The sequence below is a fragment of the Taudactylus pleione genome, unplaced genomic scaffold (assembly GCF_031769625.1).
Source record: "Taudactylus pleione unplaced genomic scaffold, aTauple2 ptg000541l, whole genome shotgun sequence".
In the NCBI taxonomy this organism is placed as follows: Eukaryota; Metazoa; Chordata; class Amphibia; order Anura; family Myobatrachidae; genus Taudactylus; species Taudactylus pleione.
The window spans coordinates 1,654,061-1,676,539 of record NW_028284943.1 but is presented as its reverse complement, the minus strand read 5'-3'; the positions used below and the strand labels follow the sequence as shown (position 1 = coordinate 1,676,539).

The 22,479-nt window shown below is 46.1% G+C and overlaps 1 protein-coding gene across 1 annotated transcript in view; it reads left to right on the top strand.

Moving 5' to 3' along the window:
* The first annotated feature begins 342 nt into the window (after nucleotides 1–342).
* NHSL3 (NHS like 3) overlaps nucleotides 343–22,479 on the top strand; it is a 50,949-nt gene continuing 28,812 nt past the window's right edge. Inside the window, exon 1 of the mRNA XM_088451209.1 lies at nucleotides 343–724. Within this exon, the coding sequence (XP_088307335.1) occupies nucleotides 550–724 (175 nt within the window). The 5' untranslated portion in view covers nucleotides 343–549. The remainder of the gene's footprint in view (nucleotides 725–22,479) is intronic.

Below are 22,479 nucleotides of genomic sequence, written 5' to 3'. Positions count from 1 at the left end.
CAGAACACTTATAAAATGTGTGTATGCATGTATTACATACTGTATGTATATAATATATACTGATCGCTTTAGTGATAAATAGGTATATTTACATATTGGGCAGCCTACATGGACATGCAGAACAGGATGGTAGGAATACAGTGGGATAAGGGGAGCCTGCAGCCGTGCTGGGTGCAGTCACTGCCGGGCATAGCATTGAGAGTGAAGGTGAGGAGAAGAAAGGCCATGGTGCTGACCCTGGCATGATGTCCCCGGTGTCCCAGGTGTGTCGGGCTCCGCCTCCGGGGCTGGAATGCGGAAGCGGTGGGAGGAGGAGCCCGGGGAGAACTAGCGGGGAGACTCCTGGAGAGTGAGAGCCCGGCGGGACACTGGGGGGGCAGCCGGGGAGAGACAGCCTGCAATCTGGGAAAGGATTACAGCGCAGCACCGGACACGTGAAGCACATCACACACACGGAGACTGGTCCAGGGAGCCGCCCGAATTGGGATTGTGCAACCGATGCATCAGCCTGGCAGCCTCAGTGCCACCATGCCCCCCGCCATCTGAGTCATGTCTGCCCAGACCGCCCTCCCGCCAGACCATGACCCCTTGCCCCCTATTCCAGAACCGGGAACTTTAGAGCCCAAGAAGAAAAAGCACAAACCTGGCACCCTGCGGCGGGCACTAAGCTGGCTACGTGGGCGCAAAAAGAAAAAGTCAGAGGCCAAACTGCAGGAGAGCAAAGGTGAGAACGCTGGATGGCAGGCGGTGCACTGCTGTTGGCTACACCGAGCATTGCAGATAGGTGTTTTGGCATTTGGGAGGGTACTCGGGCAGGGTGGGTGGCAGGTGTTTTATTGCTTATATGTATATCCTGCCATATGGGTCTGTACAGGTTGTGAAAAGACGTCGCACTGTGCACTACATTCCTATACTACACTACATGCTGCTTGTGCATCTCTAGGGGACAGCCTGACAGCGAAGGCTGCAATTCTGGTCAGCAATGAATAAACTGCACTTGTTCTGTATAGTTTGCTACAACACATCAGGATGTTGATTCTTTTGCAGCAGAATCTGATAATCCAAGTAGGGTGCCCAGTAGAAGGCACCAGGCCTCACAGAGGTGCCTGTACTGACTGAGTTCTTCATCAGCACTGGAAGAAATGAACCAGCACATTTACATTTTCCGATGAATCATGTTGTCATTTAACCATGTTCTAACCATTACTTATGAGACATTTTTATTAAATATACAGTATATAAAAAGCTACCGATTAAAAAAGAAAAATTGGCATTTAATTACAAACACTAGTAAACAAAACCCAAATGACAATGTATTTCTGCATCAATGACAGGACTATCAAACACCCCAAATGCCAAAACCCAATCTCACATGTAAAACAAAAAAAAAATCTATATATGTTTAAAAACAACAAACATATGAATAAAACACTTATGTTTGGCATAGGTACTTTATAATCAAATCTAGTTGGTTCTATATGGGTTTTTTTTGCTGTGTGTTTTCTATATGTAGACATCTGTTATACAAGTAATTTCTGTTGAAGCAGAACCATAGACAATTGAGGTCAAAGGACATTCAACATGGCTGTCTCCAGGAACTCTCAGTGACTTTGCAGAGAAATATCATGAGACTGTACATGCACACACTGAAAACAGTGTTGCTAGGAAAAACTGCACATTTAAATTGCACTTTAATTACACTTGCATTATTTTGGTTTAACAACCTTCCACAGGAGTCACATGAATGTATTAGTAAGCAGTATACAGTGAGTAAAGCGAAGTAATGTGCAACATCTCTGACATGGAGGCAATTGTCAGTCTAGCATCTTTCTATAATGAATGTGATTATTGTTGTTTTCCTTTATGTATAAAAACACCAACATTATGCAGTATTGTACGTTTATAGGATCATAATACAATCAAGATTACAAGGGTAGGAGCCTTTTAAAAATCGCTGGGTTGTTTGTGTTACCGCCCTTACCCATATGACTTAAAAATGCCAAACAGAGAAATGGTTAGGGACAAATATTGGGAGATCTCAAGCAGTAATGCCAACAGAGCTGGCTCCTGTGCACCCTATGAAACAAAAGGCAATGATGTGTGTATGCCATTAGTTCAGAACCTCCTATTACTAAGTAAAATGCAAGTACAGTAGTTGGCCTACCTGAGGCAATGTAGATCCATGTTCACGTTTGTACATGTTCTGCATGCTGTTATATACAGCTATCTAGGTTGGGCCACGACATGTTGTCTAAGCTCATACATACTGCTGTGAGCAGACCATTACATGTTGTTCTTGCTGCTCAGACATATTTTGTTCTGTATGGAATGAAGGTCTAATATTTTTACATACACGTATACATAAGTATTTCAGTGACATCATAATATACAATGAGGTTTAATATAAACAGCAGTCACTTACAGCAAGTAAGAACTATGAAAGAACTACTATAATCTATCATCTTTTCTCTAAATTTAGCACAATTTTTACGTAAATATCAAGTATGGTAATCCCAACATAGCATGCAGCACTGGTTAATGCAATGTGCTCTGGTAGGGGAGTTTTTAAATACAATAGGCCTCTGTGAAAGAGAAATGCCTGCCACCTCCAGTTATCTCTATGAAAAAATGCAATTTAAGAAGCAAGCAGGTGGGTCTCGCCACTAGTGAGGCCATTCCTCTTCTGTCCGCTCTCATCCATAATTCATTGAAAGGAGGATATCCGAGTGGGCAGCACATAAATGTATATCTAATACTAGCGGGCGAGGCCAACAGTGCTACTCTGACATCTGAAGTGATTTTAGGACTCATGGCTGCAGGGGGCCACAAGTAAGGGGATGATGGCAACAATGCACCCGGTGACTTATGCCCATGTGCATAGCACACCCTACTACACCCATGGTAAATAATTGAATGCAACAAATCTTCGTACAGGCAAGCTGTCACAGATAAGTGCTGCTTATACCCATGGATGCTGTTTTGCAACTCTATTGTTAAGGTGCATACACACTGTCAGATTTTCTTTCAGATCTGAATGATAACGATTTTAAAAATCGTTCAATCCTTCATATCTGAAAGAAAATCTGACATGTGAGCCTGCAACGATGAACGATGCGCATTCCTGCATGTCAGATAACAATTTCTGACATCTTTTGTGTTTGTAGTCAGATTTGGACGATATCATTAATTTTAATACTGTCTGCAATCGTTCAAATAGTTAGTAAAATCGTTGGAAAAATCTTTCAATCGTTCATCTGACAGATCTGACTGTGTGTATGCACCATTACAGTTGTTCTAACCTCCAGGTTATAGAATTCTTGTGAAGACACCATACCTCAACATACATGTTTGGGAGAACATAATGTGATGTGTGTTACTTTATAAATGTAACCACAGAACATGTTTGGGATTTTCCAAATTGTCCAACATGACACAAACAAACACTTTCCTTCCTGCATTTGTTACACACCCTTTTTTCCCGGAGCTGTGCACCACATGCTGGGTGTATCAGTATGGTAACAGGTCACATTTGCTGCAGTAAGTGTTCTGTTATCCGTATAAGCTGTGCATTGTTTTTAAAAATTGTTCCAGTCATTTATAAGTAATTCTATTTCTTACAGTTTTTCTCTCTACTCCAATACTGCAAATCCTGGGTCAGACCCAGGACAGACCTTTTCTGCAGCGGCGCCGAACAGGATTATCGGCGCCGTTCACACTGCATACGGGTGCAATGGAACACTTCTCCCTGCGTTTGGAGATTACATGACTGCATTTGGATCACTCGACCCGGGAATCCAACCCTGGCCCCTTTTACACCAAGGAGCTACCCGGGTTAACCCTGCAATTACCCGGGTTTTAGCACTGGTGTGAAAGGGGTATTACATAACAAAAATAAGCCTATGCACAAAGCTATTGTTAGGTTGTAGGTACAAGTATAGAGATATACCACAGAAAGTATACACTTTGTGTGAAGACTTGTTCTAATGCATTTAGGGTAACACATGAAAATACTCAACAAAACGGGCACTTAAGGGGCCTATCCATTAGGCGACCTGAAAAACTGAACGACTAGCGTTCAGTCCTTCAGGTTGCCTAGGTGCGGTGCCTGCACTGAACGGCGTTCACTGAGCGTCATTCAGTGCAGGAGACCGACCTCCTATCTGTGAACATGTGGAACCTGACGATAGTCGGAGTCGGCAAGGACCCAGTGCGCACGCGCATCGCTGGTCCTTGCCGGCTATCCATTAGACGACTTTCTGAACGTTCCGACCAAAACCTCCTGGTTTTGGTCAGATTGTTCAAAAAGTCGTCTAATGGATAGGCCCCTTTTAGTTATACTTGTGAAAGTGATAACCTGGTAATTCATTCAGTTTTACTGACAGCTGCCATGTTTACATTTTTCAAAGTGGGTTGTGTGATATAAATAGTATAAGATTAGTCATAAAAGATTTGGTCATACTGCAGGGTCTATGTACTAATAATCGCAGATCTGCCACGATTATTAGGTATCCATGTCGCAGGGGATATTTTAATTTTGAACAAAAATATCCCGGCTATGTACAAAGGGAAACTCGCAGGGACAGCCGTTACGTTGACAGTTTTGTCCTTACGAGTTATATCTGCAGCAAATTGCAGAAGTTTTTCACAGTTGTGAAAGACTTCTCCTGTGGAAACTGACACATGCACACAGTGTCAGCCTCGGGACTTAGTCGGAGGCTGCAGGAGAGAGAGATTGAAAGCTCTCTCTCCTCATAATGCCAGGCACACACTAGACTATGTGTGTACCCGGCCGATGCATGATGCAGTGAATGACATATCGTGCGGTAGTTTGACACTGCACGATCTGGTTAACGGCCGCATGATAAGTCGTTAACCAGCCACCTCCACAAGCATGGGGTCGTTCATCAAATTGACAGATCAAGCAGCACGTATGCTCAATGTTGTCGATGCGATGAACGACCCTGTGGGAGCGTGCATGGTCGGTCAGAGTGCAAACATACTTGCCGACAAAGACTATATGTTGGCCCGATCCCCTCAATCGAGTGTCATATTGTCTAGTGTATAACCACCTTAACAATCATCTGTCAGACATCTGTCCATTCTGGCTGGTTTGAATGAAAACCTGGTAACATACGGGAATAAATGACATTCGACCATATGGTCCCAAACACTGGAAAACAGACAAAAACGATGGTTCAAATTGGTTAAATGCATTTGAACCAATTTGTCCGAACGACCATTTTTGTCTGTTTTCCAGTGTTTATGAGCAATGGCCAATTGTCATATGCTCCCGTATATTACCAGATTTTCATTCCACCCAGTCAAATTGGACAGATCCAAAAAATAAATTTGCATAAATAGTAAGGAGCGCAAAAATCTTTACTAATGCTGGGCATACACTATACAATTATCTGTCAGATATCTGTCCAATCTGGCTGGATAGAATGAAAACCTGGTAATGTATGGGAGCCAATGACAGTCGATCATATGGATTTAAACACTGGAAAACGGAACGAAAACAATTGTTCAAATTGGTTACATTTGTGTGTTTTAACCAATTTGTCTGAACAACCATTTTTGTCTGTTTTCCAGTGTTTGTGAGCAAATGGTTGATTGGAATGAAAGCCTGGTAATGTATGGAAGCTAATGACAACCAGTCAGATTGGACAGATATCTGATAGATAATTGTATAGTGTACGCCCAGCATAAGTTGTAACATTCAATATCATAAAAACATTAGATACATATGAAATATATAAAACATAATCACATAGTTAGCATCAAAGAGAATCCTCCGTCCTGTTAGTTATCACAATCAAGATAATATATAATATTATATATTAAGGGCAATATTCAATTTGGAACGAAAAGCCGTTCTCGGCGAAAATTTTTCGCCGATGTCATTTTCGCCGATTCCACTTTTCCCCTTATTCATTTGACTTTTCACCGGTACGAAAAGTCAATGCATCAGACCCGGCGAAAAAAGTATCACCTAGGAATAGGTGGCGAGAAAGTGCCAAATTGGGGTTTTGGGGTTCAGAGTTCCCAAAACCACCCTGCACCCTTGGACAGTTCCCTAACGGCAATCTGTGTCAAACATTTTTTAAAAAGTACCTTAGGAGACCCCAAAAATGGACTTTTGTTTTGGGGACGAATGAAAAAACAAAGTTGGGGGACAAACTTTAAAACTAGCGAAATAGACTCGGGGGGTGGGGGGTCCCCAAGTATGACCCTGGTGTTTTTTTGATTGCAGGTGGTTGCGCCAGGTGTATTTTTTAAAACTTCACATTAGCCACTTTAAAATATGCCTGCACCCATTTTCATGTACCTCAAATTTGATGGGACAACTTATTTTGGCTAAAAAATGTTTCAAAATGCTATTCTTCACCTCTTACTACAAAAGGCAAAACTACAGCTATTGATAATGTTTAAAACACCCCCACATACCATTATAGCAGGGCTATTCGGGGTACCCATAGTTAACCCCCATGCAGAGCATCTTTTGGGGGTGTCAGACTGATTTCCCCAAAAATGACAGGACTTTTTGCTGATTATGAATTCGCCGGGTCCCGTTTTCGACGATTTCAAATTTAATACCCAGGCGCGATACTTTTTCACACCTGAAACCAGCAATGACAGCGAAAAGTGCAGCAACTGACTTTTCACTCCAAATTTAATACGGGCCAATATATTATAAAGGTTATATTATATTTATACACGTGAACATTAGTATTAATATAGACAAATCTATTCAATCTCAGCGCCTGGAAATTATTGTGAAATTGGACAGATAATTGTATATGTATGCCCAGCATAAGAGAAGTACTATTAATTTAATCATGCACTTGAAAAAGTATATTTTTAGTTAAGTAAAAAAAAAAAACAACACGTTATTCAATTACTTCAAGTACATTATTAATTCTAATATTACATAGTCTTAGGATATTATATATTTGCTGAACTTGCTCTTATAAATGTATAAAAAGGATGTTGGTTTGATCAGCCATTGTTGTGGGCTGCTCTCAATCATCTGGGTTATACACGGTTCAGATGTCAAGGGCACATATTGTGTTGATGAGCTAGCTGCCTGTATCAGTTCCCTCCTAATCTCAGAATTCTGACTCAGCTGTGTTTGTGGTTTGGAGAGGAAAACATTGCAGAACCAGCCATGTTAATTGTGACCTGGAGATTAACATAATGTTTGAATCCTTGACAGTGATTATGTGGCAAAGGGAGTGGTACTCACTCAGCAGAGGCCACAAGAATGCCAGATCACAGGTATATCTATCTTTTTAAAATGGTCCTGTCACCTACTCACTGTGGAGGAATCCATTTTGTTGGCTGAAACAGTTTAAATGTGAGAGTAAAGAGTGACATGAATGAAGCAATATAGGATTTACATCTATTAGCCATAACATTCAAACCATCTGCCTAATATTGTGTAGGTCCCCCTCGTGCCTCCAACCAGCTCTGACCCATCGAGGCATGGACTCCACAAGAGCTCTGAAGGTGTCATGTGGTGTCTGGCATTAGTAGCAGATCCTTTAAATTGCGATATGGGGCCTACATGGCTCGGACTTGTTTTTCCAGCACATGTGACGGATGCTCGATTGGGTTGAGAGCTGAGGAATTTGGAGGTCAAGTCAACACTATGAACTCTGTCGTGTTCCTCAAGTAATTCCTGAATAATTTTAGTGTAGCAGGGCACATTATCCTGCTGAAAGAGGCCACTGCCATCAGGGAATACTGTTGCTATGAAGGGGTATACTTGGTCTGAAATGTTTAGGTAGGTAGGTGGTATGTGTCAAAGTAACATCCACATGAATGCCTGGACCAAAGGTTTCCCAGCAGAATATTTCCTCTGTCGGCTTGCCTTCTTCCCACAGTGCATCCTGGTGCCATCTCTTCCCCAAGTAAACAACGCACACGGCTGTCCATATGATTCAGGGGCGGATTGGGATGGAAAACCAGCTTGGGAAATTTATGGAAGCAGCCTTAATTGGGGTGTGGTCTGATGGGGCAGGGTCTATTGAGGAAAGCGGGTTCCTGTGGCAAGTGAATAGAGCCTGTGAGGGTACAAATTCTACTATCGGTGGCCAGATACTACAGTTGTGAAAAAATAAAAGCGCCGCCAAGGCATGGAACCACACTTATTTAGGTGATGCCTGGTATGTGTTGTGATCATATTATACATATTTAACGAGTACCATGTCACACCATGTGGATGTTTTTTTTTTGTTGTTTTTTTAAGCCATGCACACTTACATTTTTGTAGGTCACAGGTTCTCAAACTCGGTCCTCAGGACCCCAAACAGCGCATGTTTTCCAGGTCTCCTCATAGATCACAAGTTAAATAATTAGCTTCACCTGTGAATCTTTTAAAATGTGTCAGTGAGTAATGAATACACCTGTCCTCCTGCTGGGTGATCTGCAAAACGTGAACTGTGTGGGGTCCTGAGGACCGAGTTTGAGAACAACCGTTGTAGGTGATTCACACAACAAGTTCCCAACATAAGACACCCCCCCCCCCAAGCCTTGAAATATATAATTCAGTAAGACGAAGACAAGTACATACACAACTAGTGACTCACTTAGCTAAGTGTCACTGCCAATGCCAGTTGTGTCCGCTCGCTTCTGAGTCCTGCGGCTGACCTGCCATTTCTTCCCTTCCCGGCTCCTGCGCTGCCCGCTGGTGGCTGTTGGAGGCGGAGCCGTGTGGTGTCACTCACATGCTCGCAATGGCCCATGGGAGGAGCTGCTGCTGCTGGGCATCCGCACCAGCCCTCTCCTGTCCTTTAACATATTACTGCTGAATGAGTTCTGCGCAAGCTGTCAGAGCCACTGGTCGGTCATGTAAAGCAGCTCAGCAGAGGGGACTGGCCCAGCGGGAACTTTGCCAGTGGCCTAATCTGCGCCTGACATGATGTAAAAGAAAATGTGATTAATCAGACAAGGCCACCTTCCATTGCTCCATGGTTCAGTTCTGACGCATACGTTCACATTGTAGGCACTTTCGGCAGTGGACAGGGGTCAACACAGATACTCTGACTGGTCTGTACCTAAGTGCAGCTTATGCAGCAAGATATGATGCACTGTGTGCTCCGACACCTTTCTATCATAGCCAGCATTAACTTTTCAGCAATTTGTGCCACAGTAGCTCTTCTGTGGGATCGGATCAGATAAGCTAGCCTTCTCTCCCCACATCAATGAGCCCTGGGCGCCCCATGACCCTGTCGTTGGTTCACCACTGCATACTGGGAACACCCCACAAAACCTGTCATTTTGGAGCTGCTCTGACCGGTCGTCTAGCCATCACAATTTGGCTCTTGCCAAAGTCACGCAGATCCTAACGTTTGCCCATTTTTCCTGCTTCCAACAAATCGACTTCAAAAAGTGAGTGTTCACTTGACATGTGCCATTGTAACAAGATGATGAATGTTATTCACTTCACCTGTCAAGGGTTTTAATGTTATGGCTGATTGGTGTATATCCATGAGGCACAGCTTCCTTGAAAAATGATTGGCTAAATTTCCATAAATATTGGTATTGGCTTGCAAAATGTATACTTTGGCAGTATGCAGGAGACAGTACACTTTACCAGAACACTATATACATTTAAAAATTTTTGTTTAAAGAGTTATAGGGGTCTATTTACTAAGCTGTGTTAGGAGATAAAGTGAACGGAGGTAAGGTACCAGCCAATCAGCTCCTAACTGCCATCTCACAGGCTGTGTTTAAAAAATGACAGTTGGGAGCTGTTTGGCTGGTACCTTATCTCTGTTCACTTTGTCTCCTAACACAGCTTAGTAAATAGTCCTCATAGTATTCAAAAATGTGCCTGAAATTTACCATTCTGTTGTATGTGACCACCATCACACTCTTCCTCCTCTGTGTATAACCATGAAGTAAAAAAAAAAAAAAAAAAAAAAGGGAGAATAATCTATTGCTAACATTGAGATTAAAAACAGTGATATTATGGTGAAACTGTTCAAACATTAATGCACTCACCTATCTAAAGGTGCGTACACACACAGCGATATTTTGGACAGAGGAACGATAACGATATAGTTATCGCTCAGTCGTCCAAAATATCGTTCAGTTCTGCCCCAAAACAATAAACGATAACGAACAATGCGCGCTCCCGTTTGTAGTTCGTCGTCCGAACCCTCTGTCCAACATGATTATATTGTCAGGCTGAACATGTTCGGCGATGAATGCCCGGCACTGAATGATATCGTTCATGATATTGTTCAGTGTTTGTGCTGAGCACACCCCTGCCAGGGACACACCGGACAATGTCGCTCATGGAGCCAATTGTCCCGTGTGTGCAGCTTTACACTGACGTATACCTTAAATGTACCATCCACACATTTAAGGTATACGTCTAAGGCTGCACAAAAAGCTTTCTTCTGTAAGAATTGTGCAGAGAAGGTTACACAGGGACTATCATCCAGTTCCCTGTTGTGTGAGAAGTGTGTTTCAGAAACACAGACTGCAGCTTCCCCACAACACCCTATTTGGGCTGATCAAATTACATCAGTCATGTATCAAATGTCTGCAGAGCTGGAAGCTTCTTGGATGGAGAGGGAGGTTGAAAGATCTCAGAGGTATGCCTTCTCTGAACCAGACTGGGCGCGGTCTTTAGCCAGGTCTGTAGAAGGGCTCACAAGGGATATGGCAGTCCAGGTTCCTCCCGTGGCATCGTCCTCTAGTGTCCCTGCTAGGAGACTAATACCGAATCCCCTTATGTGGGATGATCCGGGCCAGGACCACATGTCTGATAAAGAGGAAGGGGAAGTACAAGACCCTATAAAGGAACAGGCGCCAGAGGTGGAGCCTGTATCTCAGGGTGTAGAGGCGCTGATTGCAGCTATATGCCAGGTGTTAAATGTTGAGGACATGGACCCTGTGGAAGTTAGGCCTTCTATTTTTAATAAGAAACAAAGACTAGCAGCCTCCTTTCCAGTGTCTGAGAAATTGGACGAGATACTTACCTCAGCGTGGAAACACCCAGATAAAAAGTTTCAGATCTCACGTAAACTTTTATCCTACTATCCCTTTCCTGCAGAGAGCAGGAAATTATGCAAAACATTTCCTTCAGTGGACCCTTCAGTGTCACATCTGTCTAAAAAGATAGTGCCCCCTGTTCCAGGAGCGGTTTCTTTAAAGGAGTCTTCTGACAGGAAGTTAGAAACTACCTTAAAGTCTATGTATACTGTAGCGGGAGTGTCCCTTCGACCCGCATTAGTCAGCTGTAGGGTCAACAAGGTGGTGGAAGCATGGGCTACGCAACTTGCTGAGGGCCTTAAGACCGCGTGTTCCGGCGGAGGATCTGGTTTCTCTAGCGGAACAGATTGCAGAGTCTGCTTTTTTTCTTGGAAAGGCTTCAAAGGATATTTGTAGTCTTTCCTCTAGATCCTCGGCTTTGGCTGTCTCAGCCCGCAGAGCCCTGTGGCGGAGACAATGGCAGGCGGATGCGGAATCTTTAAGAGAGCCGGGGAAGCGCTTCCATTCACAGGGGAAGCTTTGTTTGTAATGGAACTGGATAAGTGGATATCTCAAGCCACAGGTGGTAAGTCCACTTATCTCCCATCTGCTGCTCCTCCTAGGAAATCCTGGACCGTCCTTTCATATCCCTGGGAGATTCAGGGGTCGTGGCAGGGGAGCTCCCGCTATCTCCCGTGGTTCCAGAGGCAGGGGTAGAGCCACTGCATCCTCCTTTCAGCAGGATAAGTCTTCAGTTAAGGCTCCGGCATGACGCGCTCCTTTCTCTCCTGGGGAACCCCAGGGTGGGAGCTCGCCTTCGCAATTTCAAATAAGTTTGAATCAAGTCTTGCCAGGACGCGTGGGTCTGGGACATAATTATTAAGGGGTTGAAGTTGAATTTTCAGATCCAACCTCCTCCTTGTTTTTTCACAACCTGTTTGCCGGCATCAGCGGACAAATGGGTTGTAATACAGGAAGCAATAGAAAAGCTACTGGCTTCTCGAGTAATAGTGCATGTCCCTATCCATCAGCAGGGTCAAGGCTTTTATTCCAGCTTGTTTGTAGATCCCAAGCCGGACGGCTCAGTGAGACCCATTCTGAACTTGAAACATCTCAATCCTTATTTGCGGACCTTCAAGTTCAAAATGGAGTCCCTGCAGTCTGTGATTGCAGGGCTCAAGAGGGACGAGTTTCTCGTATCCTTGGACATAAAGGATGCCTATCTCCACATTCCCATTTGGCCTCCTCATCAGGCATTCCTTCGGTTTGCAGTGCGGGCCTCTCATTTTCAATTTCAGGCCTTACCTTTCGGTCTTTCATCAGCACCAAGAGTGTTCACGAAGGTCATGGCAGTAATGATGGCCCTTCTTCGGATTCAAGGGGTTACTATAGTCCGGTACTTGAACGACCTGCTTCTCGAGGCTCCGTCAGTCACTCAGTTACTGCAGGACATCCGGGTAACACAGAGTCTTCTGTTACAACACGGATGGATCCTGAATTACTGTGTCATTGCAGGGTGTCAGTACACCTGTGTATTTGCCTTCTGGGGAAGATGGTCGCGACCTTCGAGTCCATCCAATACGGGAGGTTCCATGCCCGTCCATTCCAACTGGACCTCCTCAGTGGTCAGGGTCCCAACCTTTTTCTTCACCAGCGAGTTCAACTGTCACCCAGAACTCGAACATCTCTCCTTTGGTGGCTGAATTCCTCTCACCTATTGGCAGGCAAGTGGTTTGCAATGTGGGAATGGATTCTCCTCACCACAGACGCCAGTCTGAGAGGATGGGGCAGTGACTCGGAAAAGTCACTTTCAGGGCCGCTGGACTCGACTGGAGGCGGTACTGCCCATAAATATTCTGGAGCTAAGGGCTGTGTTCTATGCTCTTCAGGTAGCACATCCTCTGTTGAAGGGCTGTACCATCAGAGTGCAGTCCGACAACGCCACGGCTGTGGTGTACATCAACAGACAAGGCGGCACCAAGAGTCGGGCCGACATGAGGGAGGTAAGCGCATTCTTCTCTTGGCAGAGGAATTTGCTGTAGCGATATCAGCAATTTTCATCCCAGGGGTAGAAAATTGGGAGGGTGATTACTGTACCTCAGTCGACAAGACATTCATCCAGGAGAATGGACGCTCAATCCACAGGTCTTTCAACAACTGATTCAGCGTTTGGGTCTCCCTCAGGTAGATCTCATGGCGTCGAGGTTGAACCATCAACTGCCACTTTACTGCTCACACGGACAAGAGATCCACAGGCAGTGGCAGTGGATGCTCTAACTCCTTGGCGGTTTCAGTTTACCTGTTTCCACCACTGCCGCCACTTCCTCGTCTGCTTCAAAGAATCAAACGAGAAAGGGTAAAGGTTCTGTTGGTGGCTCCAGACTGGCCCAGACGGGCGTGGTATTCCAACCTACGTCTTCTTGCAGAGGAAGAGGCCACGGGTCGTCTATCAGTAGAAGATCTACTGCAACAGGGTCCGTTTAGCTATCAGGACTTAAAGCGGCTTTGTTTGACGGCGTGGCTGTTGAAAGGGCTAACTTAAGAAGAAAGGGTATTCCTTCCAGGGTGATTCCTACTATGTTAAGGGCTAGGAAGGACGTTACCCTCAAAGCACTTTCATCGTATATGGAAGGCGTATGTCTCGGTGTAAACGCAAGGGTGCGCCACATCAGAATTCAACTTAGCCAGGCTGCTTCTTTTTCTACAGGCTGGTTTATTAGCAGGTCTTCGTCTGGGATCTTTGAAGGTTCAAATATCAGCTCTGTCGATTTTCTTTCAGAAGAAACTAGCATTATTGCCGGATGTCCAAACATTTCTACAAGGGGTTGTCAGGTTACAACCTCCGTTTTTACCTCCAACGGCCCCCATGGGATTTGGTCCTCTCTTTTCTCCAGTCTTCCCTATTTGAACCTTTACAGACTGTGGAATTAATTTTTATCATGGAAAAAGTGTTTCTCCTTTTGGCGCTCGCCTCTGCTAGGTGTGTGTCGAAGCTAGGGGCGCTTTCTTGTCTTTCAAAATTTTTTTTTTTTTATATTATGCAGCACATTATAGAGAACATTTAGAAGCCTATGTATCAAGCTGTTTGTTACATAAAATTATGCAGAAACTGCTGTGTACTAACGTCACAATGCAGGAGATTTCACAGAAATCTCCTGCAAAGTTCTAATTAGCACTGCAGATCGCAGTCCCCATTATTATCAATGGGGACTACGATCTGAACCCTATGTACCGAAACTTTTTGGACTTGGCGGTGGCGGACATTGACACTGTACACATGCGCAGTGTCAGCTTCCACAGGAAAAGTCTTTCATAAATGTGAAAGACTTCTATATAATGCCAGGAATATAACTCACAGGGACAGCGGTTACTGCAACCGCTGTCCCTGCGATTTCCCCTTTGTACATACAGTAGCGGGGAAATTTTCATTAAAAATGAAAACATCCCCTGCGATATGGATTGATAATAATGGCAGCAGTTCAAGGATTATTAGTAGAATAGGCATCCTAGTCATTCACGTAAGTACCTGTCCCAGTAGATCTTCCAGTCTATACTCCCTACTCCCAGAAACACATAATAGGGTTAATTTTGTCTGGTCAATTAATCTACTAGTAAGTTTATTGGCTTGTCGGGGGAAACTGGGGGATCCAAAGAACACCCACAAAAACACACAGCACATACAAACTCCACACAGACAGGGCCCTGCAGGAATCAAACCTATTATCCTAGTGCTGTGAGACAGAAAGCTGAACCATTATGCTGCCCAATATATTATAAATAATAATAATAATGATAAATTTAAAGATGACTCCTTTCCTTCTTGCTCATGGGCATGGCGAGCCTCTCTCTTAAGTTGAGATATGAGTATCATTGTGGGGCAATCGGCCAAAAACATAATTCTGTGTGAACATTCCACGTTCTTCCTGGTGGCCCAGTACGTCAAAGCCTAGGCAACCTGTTACATACCAATGGTACAACATTAGCTTATATGCATCCTACTCATTTCCTACTGGCATGCCATTGCTAAATTATTTTACATGATAGCTTACATCATGTAAAATAATTTCCAAGCATTTTTTTTTTTCCAAGGCACCCTTAGGCCAATCGTTTCTTATTGAGAAGGTCAGAAAAAGTTCAGAAACAAAAAATATTAAATTAAGTAAATTGTGCTTACTTGTCATCCTTAGGCTCAGTTATGTGGTGGTGGACAGGGCTGCACTTCTTGTCCACATATGTTATGATAGGCTAAACCAGTGCTGGCAACTGCCAATCACATTGACCATAAACAACTTCTTTTGGCCCTGGTCCACCAACCTGTGGCACCCAGTTTGGGGACCACTAACTTACATGTTTCCCACCAGTTGTCCAACACATTTCTATCAATGTTTCAATGATAACTGCTCTTTATGCAGCATATTTCCTGTCGGCAATCCAATTAATAGGTCTATGTGCTTTCTATGTGTTTACTACTGTTGGCCCAAAGGTTATAGATCTATGTGCAGCACACCGGATTCCTTTTGATGATCCATAGCTCTATGTGCATTCTACTTGTTTCCTATCAGTTAAGCTGAGTTAAAAGCTTACATATCCTAAGTCAGGGGGTTGCAACCTGTGGCACTCCAGCCGCTGTGGAACTACACATCCCAGTATGCATTTGCTAGTGTTGCTGTTGGGGCATGCTGGGATGTGTAGTTCCACAGCAGCTGCAGTGCTACAGGATGCCTCCCCCTGTTTGTAAGTGTTGTAATCTCTCCATTAGTATTTTTTAATAAATGTTATACATTTAGCATAAGATTTAGCGTGATGCAGATATTAACAGGATAACACGGTAGACACAAACTAGGGGTAAGAACATTTTAAGGGTGGACTGTATACTTATATTTTTAATTGTTATATACAAGAAACAGTTGCACCATTTTATTGATATTTAATAGATGTATTATTTACAGAGACATCTTGTTAAAAATGTAATATCTATGACTGCAGTGATCGCGGTGAGTCAAAAAAAATGTGGGTCCCAGGGACCCCTCACTTTAAAACATCGGGGTCCTACCTGACATTTTCTGGGTCCCATCTAAATCCCATGAAGCATGTAGCACATAACATTTGCCCCACATGAAGAAAAACACACACATTGGCCCAGATAGGATAAAAAGATGCAACCTTTGGACCCGATAGGATAAAAAAACAAAAACAAAACACCAACACACCTGCCCCAATAGGATAAAAAAAAAAACAACACATTGGCCCCCATAGGAAAAATTATAAACACATTGATTCAACTTCATGGCATTGCTGCCTGCCCTGCTATATCACTGCATCACTGTAGCTGGAGGCTACGTAACCTCATCACCATCTCTGGGTCATGCTGGATCGGGCTGCTTCTGAATCGCATGGAAAAGTCCAGCGCTGCCAAACTACAAAGGATAGAGCACTGTGGGTGCAGGCAGGCTTACTTCAGAATATGTGGGACCAGTATAAATTAAATTAAACAAGTAGGGCTCCCCAATCAGAGGCACACAGATAGGGGGAAGTGGGCAGATGCTCACAAAGGCTGGGTGGGCAGAGGCACACATTGGGACTGGGGTAGCACTGGACAGCGACACACATTGGGGGCTGGGGCACTGGACAGGCACACGCTTGGGGATGATGAAGAGGCACACATGGGGACTGGGGCACTGGACAGAGACACACATTGGAGGCTGGGGCAGAGGCACACAAGGGGCTGGAGTTGAGAGAAGTGTGTATATATATATATATATATATATATATATATATAATGTCAGGTCCATAAATATTGGGACATTTACAGAATTTTCAGATTTTGGCCTCTGTTCACCACCACAATGGCTTTAAAATGAAACAAACAAATGTGCTTTAACTGCAGGCTTTCAGATTTAATTTGAGGGTAATTACATCCAAACCGGGTGAATGGTGTAGGAATTACAATGGTTTCAATATGTGCCTCCCACCTTTTAAGGGGTCAAAAGTAATGGGACTATCAACTCAAAAGCTATTTCATGGACAGGTGTGGGCTATTCCCTCGTTATTTCATTATCAATTAAGCAGGTAAAAGGTCTGGAGTTGATTCTAGGTGTGACATTGCATTTGGAATCAGTTGATGTCGACTCTCAATATGAGATCCAAAGAGCTGTCACTATCAGTGAAGCAAGCCATCATTAGGCCGAAAAATCAAAACAAACCCATCAGAGAGATAGCAAAAACATTAGGTGTGGCCAAATCAACTGTTTGGAACATTCATAAAAAGAAAGAATGCACCGGAGAGCTCAGCAACACCAAAAGACCCGGAAGACCACGGAAAACAACTGTGGTGGATGACAGAACAATTATTTCCCTGGTGAAGAAAAACCCCTTCACAACAGTTGGCCAAATCAGGAACACTCTCCAGGAGGTAGATGTATATGTGCCAAAGTCAACAATCAAGAGAAGACTTCACAAGAGTGAATATAGAGGGTTCACCACAAGATGCAAACCATTGGTGAGCCACAAAAACAGGAAGACCAGATTAGAGTTTGCCAAACAACATCTAAAAAAGCCATTACAGTTCTGGAACAACATCCTATGGACAGATGAGACAAAGATCAACTTGTACCAGAGTGATGGGAAGAGAAGAGTATGGAGAAGGAAAGGAACTGCTCATGATCCAAAACATACCACCTCATCAGTGAAGCATTGTGGTGGTAGAGTCATGGCGTGGGCATTTATGGCTGCCAATGGAACTGGTTCCCTTGTATTTATTGATGATGTGACTGCTGACAAAAGCAGCAGAATGAATTCTGAAGTGTTTCGGGCAATATTATATGCTTATATTCAGTCAAATGCTTCAGAACTCATTGGACGGCGCTTCACAGTGCAGATGGACAATGACCCGAAGCATACTGCAAAAGTGACCAAAGAGTTTGTTAAGGCTAAAAAGTGGAATGTTATGCAATGGCCAAGTCAATCCCCTGACCTGAATCCATTTGAGCATGCATTTCACTTGATTAAGGGAAAATGCCCCAAGAACAAGCAGGAACTGAAGACATTTGCAGTAGAGGCCTGGCAGAGCATCACCAGGGATGAAACCCAGCGTCTGGTGATGTCTATGCGTTCCAGACTTCAGGCTGTAATTGCCTGCAAAGGATTTGCAACAAAGTATTAAAAAGTGAAAGTTAGATTTAGGATTGTTTAGTTTGTCCCATTACTTTTGGCCCTTTAAAAAGTGGGAGGCACATATAGAAACAGTTGTAATTCCTACACCGTTCACCTGATTTGGATGTAATTACCCTCAAATTAAATCTGAAAGCCTGCAGTTAAAGCACATCTTGTTTGTTTCATTTCAAAGCCATTGTGGTGGTGAATAGAGGCCAAAATCTGAAAATTCTGTCAATGTCCCAATATTTATGGACCTGACTGTATATATACACACACACACACACACACACACACATATATATACACACATATACACACACACACTCTGAGTGTGTTGGGGGCAGCTCTCCAGACTCCCCAGGGCCTGGCAGCAGTGACATGGGATCGGCTGCCTGTCATTACAGTGACCTGGCTGCGGGGAGCTTTCAGTCGGCTCTGCAGCACGTTGTACATCGGTGTGGTGAGCAGTCTCTGGACAGTCCCTGCTCATCACACTGAGCTCCGCAGGGCCAGCGCACAGTAGTGTCAGGCAGCCAATCTAATGGTCTGCTAGGCTGCCTGTCACAGAAGTCACTCCATGTTGCCGGGCCAGCGTGTATGGACAGCCGCCTGGCAACTCCCTCTCCCCAAGTGCAGACCCCCCAAACACACCTGGCGTCTCCTGGCGGCCGCCGCACAGCGCTGCTATAAGGGTGTATGAGCCGGGCTCCCAGTAGTCACCGTGCTGCGCTCCGCTCCCAGCTCTCCAACGAGTGACCACATGTCACACCGAGTCTGACCTGGGAACAGGGGAATTGTGGAAAGGAGATGCTGCCTCACTGCTGCTGCTCCCGGGCAGTGGGCGTGGCCACTCAGTCAGAGATTGGGAGAGGGGACGCCGGCGGCTATTGGTTGAAAAGATGACACCGGCGGTGATAGGCTGCTGCACCCAGCATAGCTCAACACCGGGTTTTTAAAATTGGGTCCGCAACTCCCTATAGCGCGTATTTTGCGAACCCTTATAGGGGGCATATTAGATACATGGGGCAATGTCATTAAATGTGGTGAAGCAAATCAGATTATAGATACAGATTTGATCACTTTAGAACATAACAAGATTTCTACTTCAGGGTCCATAGGGTATCCACAGGATACCTTGGGTATAGGTGTGACGTCAGTCGCAGGGCACCAAAGAGTTAAGCTTTCAGCCTCCCAGGATGCACTAGGTCCCCCTCCTATACCCCGCCCCCGGGCCAAGGCACCTCAGTTTAGTTTGGTGCCCGGCCGGAGTCGGGTGCACCTGTTGGAGTGGGGGCTAGAAGAGCCCCTGAAGCTTATTCTTCATGCAGCTGTGGCTGCACAACTGGATGTACAGCATGGACAGTCAGTCCTGACATCCATGCTGTCTTCCCTACACCCCGCCGGTACCAGAACGCCGGTACTGATCCGGGGATGCTGGTGGGCGTCTGGGGTCACAGCTAGCGGTGACCCCAGATGCTCCGGACCATGGCCGGATTCAAGGGGGACAGAGGTAAGCAGCGGGGTCCCGCGGTGGGTCCCCGCTGATCACATGGTCCTAAGTCCCCAGGCAGGGGACTCCCTGGGGACTGGCTGCAGCGTGGAGCCAGGCGACCAACCTGCGCTTCCACTACCCCCTGGGACAGCGGACCGCAGCAGAGCGGTAGCGCTGCGGCGTCCCAGGGGTTAAATGCATGCCAGGGGAGCGCGCCTTCCCTGTCTCACAGCCGGCGCCTCCCCCGCTGCACACAGCCCTCTCTGCATGCTGCCGACTGGTCCTGTGGCAGCGCTCCTCCCCCAGGCCAGCCTCCTCTCTGCTCCTCGGCGGCCATCTTCTCCAGAACGCATGGTGAACGCTGCTGGAAGCGCTGGACGGAAGCATCGTGGTCTGGGTCCCCCCGCATACCTCTCCTCCGCTGTGGTCAGGTCTGTGTATGCAGCGCTGTGTCCTACCAGGCCCTGTGTCTGTGTAGTTGAGTGATCAGCGCTGTTAGTGCAGGAATTGTTATTTCTCTGCATTGTATGTGACTGTGCTAGCGCTGCTGCCTGTAATCTTTTCTTCATCTAAACTGTCAGCTTTATTACTGTCCCTGTTCTTTCTGCTAAAGCCCTTGCGGTGCGGTGCTGCAGGGTGGTCTCTCGCCTATTTAATACTTAATTGGTGAGAGAGGTCACATACGTGGTGCCATCATGTCTGAAAGTGATTTTCCCCTCCGGCTACAGTGTACCACGTGCAAAGTACCGTTAGCGGAGGGGGAGGGTAGCGCGGAGGGCCTTTGCCGGCAGTGTTTGTCCATGGCGCGGCCTATTACGGTTACAGCACCGGTACAGGAGCCGCCCTGGGCTTGTTTCGCTCAGGCGTTAACAGCTTTAGTGGGCCAGTTAGCTCCGCAGCCCGCGTTTACTCCGATGGGTTTGTCCCAGCAGTCTGTGGTGTCGTCACCCATGCAGGGGTTCCCACGACAATTGGTGGTACCCCACAGTCTCCCTATTTCCCCGCTCCCGGGTTCTCAGGAGCCAGCGTGGGTTAACTCCCTGACGAGTTCTGTACAGCACTTGTCGGATGTGTTGCAAGGGGAGTCTGTGATGCGGTCTCATAAAAGGCCGGTGGCGTCTCTGTCCGCTCCTTATGAGGATGACGAAGGGACGTCTGATGATGGGGAGATTCTAGATCCTTACGATCAGGAACCTCTCCATACTAAGGACGCTGATGCTAAGTCCAAAGTATATATTCCTGGACTTATTCGGGCGGTCCGCACAGCCTTGGTGATTGAGGACGAAGTTCCCCCAGCGGCTAAATCTAAGTATGCCTTTTTCAAAGATGTGAAGGGCGATGCCACAGTCTTTCCTCTTTCGGGTCAGTTGGTGGACCATTTAGAGGAGGCATGGAAACAACCTGGCAAAAGATACCAGCCGCAGAGACGCCTGGCGGTGGCTTATCCGTTCGCGGATAATTATTTTGCGAAGTGGGAATCCCCTCCACAGGTGGATTCTCACGTGACCCGTCTTGTCCGTAGTGCCACATTGCCGATGCCATCCATGTCCTCCCTTAAGGATGCTACGGACCGCAAGGTAGAAATCTGCCTGAAGTCCGCTTATTCCCTTGCAGGGGGGGCAGCACGGCCGGCTATGGCCATTTGCTGGGTTGCCAGAGCGATGGAGCGCTGGGCGGATTCATTAGAGGCTTCTTTTGAATCCGACTGTCCGGCCGATCAGGCGGAGTTGATTGGCAATCTCCGTGATTCGGCCACCTACATCAACGAGGCGGCTCTAGACATTAGTACTCTGGTGTCTAGAATTTCTTCAGCAGCGGTAGCTGCTCGTCGCACCTTGTGGCTGCGATCCTGGAAGGCGGACGCAGATTCCAAGAAAGGTCTGGAAGCGTTGCCGTTTACCGGAGAAGTTCTCTTCGGTCCGGATCTGGATAAGATTGTGGCCACGCTGGCGGCAGCCAAATCTGCCTGTCTCCCGTCGGCCGCTGCTCCTTCTGGTTCGGGACCATCGTCCTTTCGGTCATCTAGGGCCCAGGGCAGGCCCAAACCACAGTCGTTTCCTCGACAGGCTGGCCCTAAGAAATCGGTCAAGCCCCGGAAGCAGGCATGGAGTACCAGACGTCCGGCCCCCAAGCCAGATGACAAGCCTGCGGCCTGACTGTCCGGGCCTCCCTTTGGGGGATCCCAGGGTGGGAGGCCGCCTGCTACAGTTCGCCCAGTGTTGGTCGACCACTACGACAGACACTTGGGTTCTGGAGGTGGTTTCTCACGGATACGCCCTCTCCTTCCGGCACAGACCCCCGGCTCGCTTCTTCACCACGGGTCTCCCATCAGACCGGAACAAGGCTACGGAGCTGCGGAAGGTATTGCACACTATGCTCCAGGCTGGAGTTATAGTGGCGGTTCCATTCTCCCAGAGGGGCCAGGGTTTCTATTCAAATCTATTTTTGGTACAGAAACCCAATGGGTCATATCGTCCGATTCTCAACCTCAAAGCACTCAACAAGTCTTTGCGGGTCCCGAAGTTTCGGATGGAGACCCTACGGTCCATCATTCTGGCGCTGGAACCTGGGGACTACTTGGTGTCATTGGACATACAGGACGCTTACCTGCATGTCCCTATTCTTTGGCGCCATCAACAGTTCCTCAGGTTCGCAATCAGCAGCGACCACTTCCAGTTTCGGGCGTTACCTTTTGGCCTGGCAACAGCACCACGTGTTTTCACCAAGGTGATGGCGGTCATGGCGGCTTCTCTGCGGCTGCAGGGAGTCCGCATGTTGCCGTATTTGGACGACCTGTTATTAGTGGCAGGATCTCCAGAGCTCCTGTTACGCCACTTGGACCTGAC